This window comes from Varanus komodoensis, unplaced genomic scaffold (genome assembly GCF_004798865.1).
Source record: "Varanus komodoensis strain SLA01 unplaced genomic scaffold, ASM479886v1 scaffold1, whole genome shotgun sequence".
Taxonomy (NCBI): Eukaryota; Metazoa; Chordata; class Lepidosauria; order Squamata; family Varanidae; genus Varanus; species Varanus komodoensis.
The window spans coordinates 67089773-67104688 of record NW_025335268.1 but is presented as its reverse complement, the minus strand read 5'-3'; the positions used below and the strand labels follow the sequence as shown (position 1 = coordinate 67104688).

The window sequence follows — 14916 nt, the reverse complement described above, 5'->3', positions numbered from 1 at the left end:
AGGCGATCAAACCGGTCAGTCCTAGAGGAGATCAACCCTGACTGCTCTTTAGAAGGCCAGATACTGAAGATGAAACTCAAATACTTTGACCACCTAATGAGAAGGAAGGACTCCCTGGAGAAGAGTCTAATGCTGGGAACAATTGGCGGCAAAAGAAGAAGGGGATGGCAGAGGATGAGGTGGATAGAGTCACTGAAGCAGTCACTGTGAGCTTAAGTGGACTCTGGGGGCTGGTGGAGGACAAGAAGGCCTGGAGGAGTGTTGTCCATGGGGTCGCAATAGGTTGGACGCAACTTCGCAACTAGTAAGCAAACAAAACTTTCCTTCTCCAACTTGCTACATTCCATGAAAGACATCTAATTGAGGATAGTTAATTGCTTCTCTTTGAGAGTGAGTCAATAGAAATTAGCTTTTCTAGCAAACTGAATTGGTCAATAAGACACTGCCACTTTTATTTGGAGCCATCCACTTGTTTGGAGATCCTGAAGGAAAATTTGGGGTTGATGGTATACCAAGTTCATGAGTTTCCAGAAAATGAAAACTAATCCAGTTCTTTGAGTTAGCAGTGCCAACATTTACTTTAATGGTATTAGACTTAATTGCCAATTTTCTTTCTAAAAGTAGAGATTGATGATTTTAAATTATCCATCTTGCTTCGGTTTTTTGATTATACCTACTGGGGAGAGCAATTTGCTAATTAATAATGATGTGGATGGTGAGTCCTTGTGAGAAAGAACTGAATCTCTACTTACTGTAAGTAAGCTTTCTACCCTATCTAGTCTCTGTATAGTACTTATTTGTTCTGCCTGTGGGAGTACTGAGAAGGATTCAAAGAGATGGGAATCCTCCAGTTCTTGGAAATTATGAGTTAATACAGAAGGTATAAGAAATGCAGGTTTTAACTTCTTATGTTCTAGCTGTGGGAAATCTAAAAGGGTAGCTGAGGGCAAAGCCCCTTCAGTGGATATTAAATCAACTGTCTATTTAGATCCATACTTCCTTTAATTGGCAGTTTGTCTTGGAGTTTTGGTGTTAAAAGGTAGATGGCTAAAGAGTTCATAGTGGTCTGTTGAGAATGCTTTATACCAGGGGTCCTTAAACTTTTTCAACAGGGGGCCAGTTGAAGGTGCCAGTGGTGGGCGCTGGCTGGCAAGGCGGTGCCAGTGATGGGGGCATGGGCTGGTGAGGGGGCAGGGGCACACGTGTGGCGAGACAGTTGCTCGCTCGCTCGGAGATCGTTTTCTCTAAGTGAGTCCAAAACAATCTCCGCAAGCACACACATGGTGAGTCCAAAACCTCTGAGGTGGGCTGGATAAATTGGCATGGCAGGCCGAATTTGACCCACAGGCCGTAGTTTAAGGACTCATGCTTTATACCTACAGGAGCTACAGTGGCAGACTTGGTATTGTGGGAAGATAATTTTCCCATTGTTCAGGTTTTTCTCAGCTGATATCTTTAATATTAAACCTTACCCCAGTTCCTTGGAATCTTTTGACAGTAAGGAGAGGATTAAGGGAGATATCTTTCAACGCTCTTACAGCAAAGATGCCATATAAGTTAAGCAAAAACATTTTCTCACTAAGAGAGTAGGGTTACGTGATGTATTAAAGCTAAAAAGAACTTTTACATAAGTTAATGAAGAAAACAACAACCCAGCTGCTCTCAAATCAATAGATGGAAGGCCCAATAATTTCCTTAAATGAAGTTTTACCATCTGAATTGAATCCCAGTGTGGCATACCCCATTTGGAGTACTCCTCGACCCGGAGCTTTCATTGGAAGCTCAGGTGACAGCAGTGGCGAGGAGCGCTTTCCTTCAGCTTCGGCTGTTTAATCAGCTGCGCCCCTACCTGGAGTATGACTGCCTGGCAACGGTGACACACGCGCTGGTGACTTCCCGCCTTGACTTCTGTAACGCGCTTTACGTGGGGCTTCCCTTGAAGATGGTCCGGATACTTCAGTTGGTTCAAAATAGAGCTGCCAGGTTGCTGACGGGGACGGGGCGTTATGTTCACATGACTCCAGTCCTCCGACAGCTTCACTGGCTTCCCATTGAAGTCCGGGCCCAATTCAAGGTGTTGGTTATGACCTATAAAGCCCTAAATGGCTTGGGACCTGGTTACCTGAAGGAGCGCTTACATCCATATATGCCCGACTGCCCCTTGAGATCTACGGGAGAGGCCCTTCTCCGGGAACCCTCCATGAAAGAAATTAGGAGGGTAGGCACTCGGAGGAGGGCTTTTTCTGTGGTGGCGCCCAATCTATGGAATGTGCTCCCCAGAGAGGTCTGCCTGGCGCCGTCGTCATTTGTTTTTCGGCGCCAGGTGAAGACCTTTTTATTTAAACGTTATTTTAATTGTTAACAATATTCACTTATTCATCTGGCCAGGGCGACTTCTTTCTTTTCCTTTCCTTTCCTTTCCTTTTATAACTTTTCTTTTATAACTTCTTTTATATCGTTTATATTTTTTAATTTTATTAATTTTAATTTTATATTGTTATTTTTGTATTGTATTGTATTTTATTGTGTTGTAAGCCGCCCCGAGGCTTCGGCAAGGGGCGGCATAGAAATGTTATAATAATAATAATAATAATAATAATAATAATAATAATAATACTTAAATGGGCTTAACATTTGTAGTCTTGCTTTGTGTATCACCTCTAATTAATTTTACAATCTTTTGGATACAAAATTCCCTTTTACATTTCCACTTACATTTCGTTTATTCTTGCTTATGCAAGAATTTGTTAGGCAAATGTGCCTATTTTTGAGCATCCTGTTCTTTAGAAGCAACATTTTCCAGATAGGCTACATTCCATAGTCTATGTTCATATTCTGTTAAATATCTGTATTACACAGGTTTTGATGTTTTTTATTCCCACTTTATAAAAATGTATTACATTTTTTCCTTATTAAGAAATTATCCAAGAGTCTTTATAAGGTGCTTTTGATTGCTGCTGCAGAATGGAACCAATGATCTTTGGCCAGGCTCTAGAGAGCAAAAATGACTAGTTCTAGCTGTTCTAGATGTCCAACATTGAGAGAAGGTGACTTGAGCTTCTGTTTCTTGTGAGCAGCAGCATGCCTTCCTCATAGTAAACTTCTTTTTAAGCTGAAGAACTTCTGAAAGTGGTTTCATATTGCAAAAGGACTTCCTCAAAGAGAAAATATCCTTGTGAGGTCTTGGTTACATGCAAGTTGTTCTTTTAGTTCTTATTTAACAAAAAGATCTGTGTGATGGAAAGAAAGTATGATCCAAATAAATATATTTCTCTCTTTTTCCTTACCATCAGTCAATTCTACCACAACAGTAACTCCAACCAGAAGTGGTTTAAATCTATTTGATGAGCTCCTGATTGAAGAAGGAACAGCAAAGGAAGCCACTTACAATGATGTATGCATTTCAGATACTGTCTTGGAGAAATATGAAGTAGTTAATTAATTATTGCTATATTGCAATTTAGTAGATTCCGCTCTCAGACCACATTTTCTGCTATCTGCATGAACTCAAGGGTAATTTTTAAAAGTAACAACCTCCCATATCAAGCTGCCTAAATTCCTTTTTAAAAAATCAAAGTAGTTCTCTACTTTTTAGAATGTAATCCATAATTAATGAGTTTAAATTAACTACATTTTGTGTTTTCTGGAGCAAATTAATAGTGGCATTAGCTTCTCATTCCACCAAAATGTTTTGAAAACTTGAAACTCTTTTGGAGGTTCTGCAATGCGGTTTTGCTATTTTTAAAAAACTTTAAAGGTAGCATATGTTCTGTATAAGAGGTAGAAAGTTTTGTCATTGCATATGCTGGATCAGGGCCTATCTAGTTAAGCATCCTGTTTGCCAAAGTAGCAAGCCATATACTTCTGAGAAGTACACAAGTGATATTTTAGGGTAGTTCTCTCTACATTTACAAAGTGTGCTGCACTTTCACATAACACATTAGGTTTCAGGTACTAGAATTGTTTTTATTTATATTTACGGTAACATACTAGTTAAATATAATTGTACGCAAAGTTTTTCATGTAAAACTTCAAGAGAGTCCAAGATTTAGAACCATAGTTTGTAGAAGATACTATTTTTGCATAAAAGTTCATTTTCACCCTCAACGTTAAAAGGTAAAAAGGAGAACTCAGCTAAAAGTAAATTTGCAGAACTGCAGTTGTGTAACACAATGGGTTACTCAGGCACTTGTACAGAAAGATGCTCAGGTATTTGAAATATGGTTTAGATTCCTTTGTTTTTCTGTTATATTTTGTTTGAAAGTCTGTGATCAGTTGTGGCGCATTCTGCATATTCATTTTCACGTGTTTTTTGTCCCTGTTTTGGAGGAAAGATGCTATTTTTAAATGCAAAAATTATTTTGTCTCAACAAACCTGGATATGTTAATCAAACTAAAATTCTGTAAATGTAGTATTATCTTTACAAATGCAAATATTTGTATTTGCTTCAATAGTTGCAGGCAGAACATGAGAAATGTCAGAAACAACTTCAAGAGTTGATGAAGAAGCTTCGGGAAACAGAGGAACAGGTACTATAGTATTAAGTGATATGTTATATATATGTTGCATCCTGAAATTGAAAGTATGCTCTTCATATGCATCTCTTCATCTTCCTTGTTTAACTGTTTTCACTGAAGTGACTTACCGGGACAAATCAGTTGCAAGAAAAATTTTAAATGATAAGTTTAACATCAGAATTTATGAGAAATGTTCATTTATAAAAAGTAGCATGGCAATGCACTTGGAAAGTTATGTGATTGGGTTCTCAATATGAAACCGACACATCCATGGTTTGATCAGTAGTGCTTTCTGAAAGTTTCCTTTGGGCTAATAATTAACAGTGCCTGCACTTGAATCCACATGTATTTCATGGGCAAGTGGCTCTTCCTGATGTCTTGTAGGAAGGGGTTGCAGCCCAGAGGGCAATGATGGAGATTAGTGGCAACACCATGTGCATGCCTGAAACTATATTCTGATTATGCACAGGGTTCTTTGACTCATAGTGATTGTTTTCATATAATGCAAAATACTGGACTTAATCGAGGATACTTAATCGAGAAACAAACATTTCTTGTAAGAATTCTTTATCTTGTGTCCTGTTCTGAACATCTAGCCTGTACACAAGAATTCCCTATCTTGTATTCTGTACAAAAGCTTGCTTTGTTTAATAAACAGTACAGAAATAATAAACGCAGAAAAAGAATTAGCAGGGCAGTAGGTCTCTTATACTACAAAGCAGGTTGCTGTCTTTTCACTGGCTTGGATTCTGAGTTTCCCTTTTGTGAGCTGAGGCTTCTTTCTGTTCATGGAAGGGATGCCAATTCAGTGCAGTCTCAGAGTGGAAAGTGATGCGAAGGTAATTTTCACTGTTGCTCCAGCAAACCTCAGAAACACTTCTCAGGCTATTCAGGAGAGATCCCGGCTTCCCAGATCAGATTCTTAGGGGGCACAGGATGCTGTAAGGTAGAGAAGGAATGTTTAAAAATCACCTTTCCCCCATGTCCACCGGTGTGAACATCCAGTTAGCAGCAATCCCAGGAATTTAGAATCTAAGCCTATTTATATTGCAACAAAGTTATACAGCTGGAAGGAGGGAAGAGTCGATTGAATGAGGGTAGTCGCATTTTGAAACTATGGAGGATTATTTAAGTATGTGCTGGGTATATCCCAAGGAATGTCATTCTGTGGTATTATATACTATTTTGTTCACTGTGGCAAGAGCATGCCAATAAGATCACAGACACGTTCCACAATCTTGTGTGTGCTTATTAGGCAGTTAATCCTGTTGAAATGGCTTTATGTTTAGAACTAGCTATGTATCTTCCACTTGATATAAACCATCAGCAGCAAATTGATTTAAATTAGATTTTTTAAAGAGTTAATTGTATTTTCTGCCTTCGTTTCATGCAGATTCATTTTTATAATGTGTATGTGCTTGTGTCCTTTTAAAACTAGAATTCCATTCTGCAAAAAGAAAACCAGTGCCTTAAGAAGAATATTTCAGCTCTTATCAAAACAGCTAGAGTAGAAATTAATCGGAAAGATGAAGAAATCAGTAATCTCCAGCGAAGGTACCCATTTTGAAACCTAATAGACTAATCATATTTTGTGGGAAATCTAAGTTTTTTAAAAAGGAAAGAAAAGATAAACACAAGTATTGTAACTGGAGAGGAAACAATGCTTTCTAAATATATATATTTACCTATATAAATAACTTTTTACATAAATTCGTAAACATTAAGATCACAGCGTGGTGAATCTCAGCCAGAGCTGGAGCTCAAACCTTGGAGGATAAGATGCAACTGTAGCTCACCCTTTCCAGCCTCTTAGGAAAACTAGCATGCCTTCCTTTTCAGAGGCTGGGACTATGACCTTGCAAAGAGAGGAAATGGGTGTGTTGAAGCAAGCCAATAGTCAAGAATGGGGAGACTGAATACCCACTGGATCTAACAGCACCTCGGTTCCTATTTCTGCCCCAGGACAGAGAATAGATTAGATGGGATGGGCTCAGCGGCCTGCCTTAGTAAAACATGCTTAAATGGAAGATTTAGGCAAAAATAGCCAGTGGTGCTCCTCACACCCTGCTAGCAAGAGAACAGCAGGGCAAAGGACAGGGCTATCATATGGAAGGCCTGATCTTGGCAGGCCTCAATCTCTGGGTGTCTAGCATGTAGAATTGTTCTCTACATTATTTTGTCAAACACTTATCTTCTGAAAGATTATCTCTTTTAAAAATTCGAGAGTTTCTTGAAAAAACTTGCCTGCATTAAATGATTGCATTAATAGCCTCACACTTGCTGTGGCTTGTACATACTCACTACAGTCACAAAAAGGAAATCAGAAACTTTCATTTTAAATTAACCAAAGCTTGTAACATCATCTGAACATGGACAAAATGGTTAATCTTAAATATGGCTTGTTGAAACAAATGAGACCTTTGTGTGGGTCTTGGCTTACTTTGGCCTGACAGTCTGAATGGAACATTGCACATATTTATTTTAACACCTGAAAGCCTTTCCCACATTAAAAATTAGTTCAGGCAATTAAGTTTTTAGCGGAATTGTTTAAATCTTGGCTTGCTTTTTAAAATGTAGCTACTTAAAACAATCTCTTTATACAGGTTATCTGAAATTCCAGTTCATCAACATACTTACAGTAGAACATACCTAGCATCAGCTAATAATGCAAAAAACATTGAAGGATCAAAAATGAAAAATAAAGGCAGAGATTTACTTCCAGAAAACAATCAGAAACTGGATTCTAGAACTCAGCACACTCTATCTAAAGACATACCATCCAGTTATTCAACTTGGGATATAGAAAAGAAGACATTTCATTCAGAAAAAAGAGATGCTCCATATGTACCTCAGGCTCATACGGAACAGCTTTACACTGATGGTGCTCATGCAAGGTTGACAAATGTTGACAGCTTATGTGGCAAAGAAAAGGGGAAAAAAGAAATGAAACCTAATGAGCATTATAGCAGGGAGAATGACTGCAGATACAAGACAAAAGCACAACAGAATCTGAATGGTACTGCAGTGGATATTCATGGAAAATTTCAAGCTTACCCAGAAAAAACAGTAAAAAATGGACATTGGAAAGATAGCAAAGACTTAAAGTTCAAAAGTAGCCTCTGTGCAGAAAAAAGAACCAATAAAGTCCCCTCAGCTAAAGAGAAGCAGTCAACTCCTAAGGACAGATTACTGCCCAAAACAGGACACTCTAGTACTGTTAGGGATGAAAAGTCACAAAATCGAAATCAGAAGGCCCTGAAATCACAAGTCAAAGAAGAAAGTAATAGTGGACAGAAAACCAGACAGCCTGACAGGCATCTAGAACAAAAAAAACCTGATAAACTTTCCAGGGTTCCTGAAAGGGATGCACTTGCCAGGAGTCTTCAAAAATTAAATAAAAGCTATTCAGAAGACCGAAAGATTAAAAATAGTGATTGTCGAAGAAACAAAGCAAAAAATGGTCATGGCTTCCAAGAAGGGAGATCATCACCAGCACAATCTTTGGCTTCTAGTAGTGACCAAAAACATAGCTACTCCAAGGAGGACAGCAGCAAGTGTGAACACACACATTCAAAATCCGACAGACACAGAACTGAAGAAAAAAGGAAAAATGAAAGAGACAAATGTAGAGATAATGAGAATTCTCAGAACAAAGATAATTTAAAGGAAATGTTAAAGACAACAAAAAGAACCATTAAAATGAAAGAAAATACGAAAAGGGAAGAAAAGAAATCCTTTCAGGCAGAAGCAAGTTCCAAAATAGTTGATGGCATGGAGGGGCGGAACCCTACAAAAGTTGGAAGGGATGAGGAACAGTCAAAAAGTAAAGACTTAAAACTAAGCTTTATGCAGAAGTTAAATTTAACTCTTTCTCCTGCTAAAAAGCAAACAGACAAAGTCAAATCAGTAGTAAAGTCTGCCAATGAATGCAACTCAGAGATTCCAAGTCAAGAAGTAATGTTAGTACCAGATGAGTCTAGTAATACAAATGCAGCTAAGCGAACAGATACACCACTGTTAACTGTCCAGGACAAATTTGTTCATACCAATCTGGAAAAAACAGGATCTGTATCTCAGATGGGGAATGAGGGTCCAGCAGAAACCATGAACACAGAGTTATCTGAGACATCATTCACACAAAATGTAGTAAAACAAAATGAACTAGCTGTTAATGGAAATCTCCTGCCTGAGGCTGACATTGAAATGGGAGAAGTGCATGAAATGTATTTGTCTCCTGACCTAGGAAGTTCTGTGGATCAAGATAAACTTCCAGATAATACTTTTAATGACTTGGAGACTATAAGTTCTGTAGAATTTGATTCTTTTAGTGTAATAGATGAAATTAGTGGGACAGATTCAGACTCATTGGTGGATGAGGAGGAATCCTTTAAATGTGCAGATGAAAAAGTGATGGAGTATCCAGAAAAAGAAAACAGATCTCTGCCTCACAAGAGTACTGTGAAAGAAAGCAAGATACTATGTCGGGATGTGCAAGCAAATGACCAGAAGGTTCATAACCTGAAACCAAGCTTTCCTGACCCTGGAAACCATTTAGAAACTTTATTTAATAAAGAGCTGAACTCTTCATTTCAAGAAAGAGACACAAACCCAGTTTCAGTTGATGATGATAACTCTGTACTGAGCATTGATCTCAATCACATGAGACACATTCCAAAAGCCATCAGCCCAATTAATAGTCCAATCCGTCCCTTGGCTAAAGTGCTCAGAACAGAAAGCCCTTTCAAAGGATTAGTGAAGAGTTATAATCTAGGTAAGTTTATGTTATTTCTGCTTGTTAAGATATATAAATGAGAAAAAACCCACTGAAAATAAATCCATTTTCAGGAAGGAGTAGATGTCTTTTAGGCATGATAAAAGACCATGTCAAATACAAAATTGCCATTCTTGTTCAGTTTCTCTCCCTACGTGTTCTCTCCCCTCCAACACTTTCCCGTTCCTTCTATCTCTGCACATGCTTTCCAGATGAGAATAAGAATTCCCTGAGATTTAGAGGGATAGGAATGAAACACAGAGCTGAACACTTCTTTCTGTACCTCCAGTGGTTTAATGCATTATTTCCTGGTCCAGTCCTGGACCGATTTTACATTTAATCCAAATGGGTAAACTATGGTTTTGAGCAAAAACTGCAAATTATGATTGTAGTGCTGGCTTAAATCAGTTTGCTGGTCCAGTTGTAGTATCAATCTATATTTTGGTTAAAAAGGGATAAATTGCACTGTGCCTCATTTCCAGTTGTCAATCTAATCAATTTTCTAGCCTTTCTGTTATTTAAAAGGTAGCAGGGATAACTACAATACCATTTTATTTCAAGGAAGTTTGCGAGCCAAAACAAAAAAACCCTGTATGTCTAACCCTATAACTTGCCAAACCTGGGTCACAATGCTAATAAAATCATTGAATTTTAAGAGTTATACAAGCCCCCCCTCCCCATTATCTACTCTGCTACATAAACATTAGCTTATTTTATCCAAAACCTATTCAGCTGGAATAAAGCCTGATTGATTTTCAGTAGAATTTCTACATAATATTAGAACTTGAGTTCTAATAACTGCAGCAATCCAGTATATGCCTGTATTTGTCCATTCAGAAGTGCGCTCCATTTAATCAAATGGTATTTATGCACAAGTAAGTTTCATAGGATCACACTTTCCTAGGGTGGAATTCCATATTCTCCAAGCAGAGTTTCTCCCCACATCCTCAAAATTTTGCTCCAGAAAGTTACCTAGTCCTCTAGAGAAGATAGAGGACTCAGCAAACTCAGCAAGTATATAAACCAAGATGATGCTATACTGTTGAAATCTACAACTATTTTATTCAATTTGTCATGCTTAAATTCAATAGGACTATGAATAAGATTTAACCTTAAAACTACTTGTTCTGAATCTTGGATGCAGAATTCATATATAGTAATTCCTTAAGATTTGTAACCAAAACATTACATATTTTGTTTTAAGATGTAGAATGCAACATCATTTGAACAACAATAGACTCTCAGTGCAACTTCCTATTTTGGAGCTCAATATATGAAAGCTGTTTCCATTCTGAAGATTGATTTGTTTCTTTTATATCCACCTCTTCCAAGGCACCTAGAATGACATACATAGTCCCTTTCCAACCTTGTCATCATAACAATCCTAGGAGGTACCTTAAGCTAAGACAGTGTGACTGGGTTAAATTTGAGTTCTGAAATTCATAGCTGAGCAGGTATTTGGACCTAAAGATTCATAGTCTTGGCCTGAGATGCTATTTACTGGCTGACAAAGCAGCCTCTCCCCTACTAAAATTCAATACATAGAGCTGTTGGCATGTCTAAATAGAAAGTTCAAAGCAGTTATGTTCGCTGCAAATAGCTGATTTTAGAAGAAAATCGGCTATTGAGTCATACAGTAATTGCCATTTGTTTTGGCACTTGCTGCTTTCAGGTGATATGTTAACCAACCATCTGATGGGTTTTTTTAAAATTTTGTTCCAGAGAGTGCAGTTGTCTGTCCTGGAAGAAACCAATCCAGTGAACTCAACAAGGAAAATCAAAAGCCACTTCACTCAGATCACCAAATCTTAGTAGAATCTCAGCTGACCATGTCTTCAGATGAATTAGAAGAAGGTGAAATTGTAAGTGATGACGAAGAACCGAAAGTGGAAAGGGACTTAGAGAGCTGTAAAAAAGCAAGAAGAAAAGTATCTCCTGATAGTTCTAATTTGTCCAAGAGTACATGTAGCCTCAGGACCAAGATTACATCTTCCAGTGAAGATACTGAAAAATTAGCTTCTGGGAAAAAAAATAGACCCAAAGATGGAAACCTGATGTCCTCCAGTGAAATGAAGAAAACTAAAGCTGTGAGCATTGACTGTCTTGAAAAAATAGTGCAGATTACTGTTGAACCTTCTACTGTACATGAGTTTATGCAGATGTTGAGAGCTATAAGAAAACAAATACGGAAGAACTACATGAAGTTTAAAATGCAGTTTCCAGTACAGAACTTTCATAGAATTATAGATTCGGCAATTCTGAATTTTACATCCCTAATAAAATACCTTGACTTCTCTAAAATGTCTAAATCAAGTGAAGCCTTGAAGTTGACTCTCTGTGAAATTATAGAATCCAAACTAAATCAGATAAAAAAGAATAGTGAAATAGAGTATCTATTTGAACATCAGCAAGCAGATATGAAAAAAAAGTTGTGGAAACTTGTAGATGAAGAACTTGACTATCTGTTTGATAAAATTAAAAAAAATATTCTAAAATTGTGTAACTTGATAAGTTTTGAAAATGAAAATGATAAAGGTAAACTTGATAAAAGAACAAAGAGAAGTCCCAGATGCCTTGTGAATAATAAAAATGAAAGACAGAAATCAAAGAAAACCACCTTAAATACTAGAACTCAAAAGTCTGAAGAATCTGTCCTTCAAAAACCAGTAGCAGGTAATCAAGTGTTAAAGAAAGGTCACCATGAAACACACAAAATGGACATACACAAAAATACAGCTGCAAAACATAAAGGCTCCTCTTCTGATAACTCAAAACATTCTCAGACCCAAGCTGAACTTTTCATTGATAACCCCATGAAGGAGAGTGCTTTGAAAAATGGACAATATGGAAAGGAAGGATCCTCTGTGGCTGGAGACCCTCCCAAGTCAGATATTAGCTCTGGACCTCTCACAGAACAGCAGATGTCTGGTCTGACATTCAATCTAGTCAATGATGCTCAAATGGGTGAAATGTTCAAGAGTTTGTTACAAGGCTCTGATCTTTCAGAAAAGAATGATGAGTTCATTGATGAAAATCAGTGGGAATTCAGGACACCAGAAAAACGTGTGCCAGATAGTCAAACCTGTAGGAATGATCCAGTATATGAATCGGAAGAAATGATTCCAAAAGAGACGCAAGTAGAATGTAGAGTACTAGATAGCATTAAATGGCCCATAGTTTCACCTGAAAGAGATTCAGCATTTTTAACTAGACTGCAGATCCCTCTTGATCCAGCTATTTTGGATGAAAGCTGTATGTTTGAAATTCCTACTAGTCCAGCTTTAAAGAAAAATGAAACATGTATTTCAGAAAAGCCAAAATCACTTGTATCTTCCATTCTTCTGGAAGACCTAGCAGTGTCATTGACTATTCCCTCTCCTTTGAAATCAGATGCTCATCTTAGTTTCTTGAAACCTGACATACTTGGGTCTGTTCCCAAGGATGTTCTAAGTGCACACTTCAGTGAAGATGCCCATCTTGAAGAAGAGGATGCTTCTGAACAGGACATCCATTTGGCTTTGGAATCTGATAATTCTAGCAGTAAATCCAGCTGTTCTTCATCATGGGCAAGTATGCCTGCTGTCCCTGGATTTCAGTATTGCCCAAACCTGCCAATGCAGGCAGTAATAATGGAGAAATCAAATGATCACTTCATTGTTAAGATAAGGCGTGCAGCACCATCTTCCTCACCAACCCATCATCAAGCAATCCTAGGAAATGACGGAGAAGCCACTATTACTGAGAGAAGAAACAATGAAATTATAATGGACGAAAAATTAGATACATTGAACTCAAAATATGTACCACTGGAAGAAACAACAATATGTAAGAAAAAGATTGAACTGGAGGATAAGATGGTACATGGTCATAATGAACATAAGGGAGTTCTTAATTCACTGGCGCTTGTGAAAGAGTCATCTGTCTGTCTTGTGAATGATCAGGTAGCTGAGCCTCAGCAAGAGCCCCATTCTGGAGTTCCTGTTGATGTGCTTGACTCTGTGGAGAATCTGTTTACTAATGCCAGCCAAGAGGAAAAATGTAACATGAATGAACTTCTTCAAGAGCCATATAGCAATACCGCTCAGCCTCAAGGCTCTGATCAGGTGCATAGTAGTCCCAAAGAAGCCTGTGACTTGCAAGATCATGCTAAAGTACTGGGGAGATCTTTAGGATGCTTGAAAGACTCATCAAGTGAAACTACCCAATATATGACAGATATACCTGTCTTTAAGCTACCTCAGTCACACACACTGAACATATCCCAAAAAAGTGATGTATCTTGTACTAAAGTTGAACATTCTCTGGTTAACTCAGCAGCAGTTCCAGCTGTAGAAGAATTGACTTCCAAGAGCCATTTTGATATATGTATAGACTTGACTGATGAGACACCCATGGAAAATGAAGTTGATTCATGGGACCTAACAGCAGAATCTGCTTTAAATACTAGTATGGAATGCGTATATAAAAATAAAGAGGAACCTAAGATAGAAGCCTGTTGTGTAGCAAGTGCCCCTTCAGAACATGATGTTGAAGGAGTTATAAATTTGGCAGTGGACCTGCTTGACAAACCAACAGTAGATAAGCATTTTAAATCCAAAGCTGTTCTTAATATTGATGGTCAAGGATCCCAAATGAACCTTAGTAAAGAAAGTAAAAAAAGAAAAAAGGAGGCAGAAGAAACATCCAGTGGAAAAAGACAAAGAAAGGAAAGTAATGAATTGACTTGTAAAAAATCCAGCAAAAATTGCAGACGATCTAAAGAGACTGCTTCAGTAGCCACAAGTGCGTCCATTAAAAAGGTTCCTTTAATTACAGAAAAAGATCCTTTACCATCAACATCCACAATGTCGCCATCAAGTCTATGTGCCAAAAACATCATTAAGAAGAAAGGGGAAGTTGTAATTTCTTGGACAAGGTAAGAATACAGAAACTGAAATGAATGTTTGAATAGGAGAGCATTAGAAATATATAACAGCAGTTGGGCAGGTTCCCATACCACAGCAGCTTAACCCTGGCAAGAAGCCGTGGTGTGTGTCTTGGCCTGTGAACAACCCAGGGTAACTTGTAAGATGATCGGCTCACTGTAGGCTGTTTGCTGCCTCCTTCTCCCCTTTGGCAGTTCTCAGAAAGGAAGCTATAAATCCAAACCAAAGGTTCACGTGCTTTTTACTTGTAAAATTGGGATCATGGGGTTTGCATGGCAAGATCCTTTTGCAACAAGATCCTCCTTTTGACTTGTGTGTATTTATTTTGCCTCAAGGGTCTTCAGGATAATACAATTTTTAAACATTTTATCAAGACTAGATGCTTAGGAAAGAGTGTGAAACTGCTTTCATCTCCATATCACTTTTCCTGGAGAAAAAGAGTTTTGATAGCTCACTATCAAATGCCAGTCGCTTTTGAAAGTGTTCTGATTGGGCTTTTCCTGGAACATATGGCAATGGGGCGGGAGGTTGGCAGGGAGTGGAGAAAGCAAGTGACGGCTGCTTCCAAGGGCTCCTTGTGCACTCGTGGTGCAGCTGGCAGTGGCTGGGATAACTTGGGAAGAGGTGGAAATTTTTGCTCTTCTTGCTGAGTGCCTGACTGGTCATTGGATCAGCCATCAGGGCTTGGACAACATGACAACC

At 38.1% G+C, this 14916-nt stretch overlaps 1 protein-coding gene across 1 annotated transcript in view; it reads left to right on the top strand.

The window, feature by feature from the left end:
* The first annotated feature begins 3250 nt into the window (after positions 1–3250).
* The window catches only part of CASP8AP2 (caspase 8 associated protein 2), a 16702-nt gene continuing 5036 nt past the window's right edge, over positions 3251–14916 (top strand). Inside the window, exons 1-5 of the mRNA XM_044430342.1 lie at positions 3251–3394; positions 4456–4530; positions 5957–6072; positions 7122–9289; positions 11012–14204. Coding sequence (XP_044286277.1) covers positions 3251–3394; positions 4456–4530; positions 5957–6072; positions 7122–9289; positions 11012–14204 — 5696 coding nt within the window. The remainder of the gene's footprint in view (positions 3395–4455; positions 4531–5956; positions 6073–7121; positions 9290–11011; positions 14205–14916) is intronic.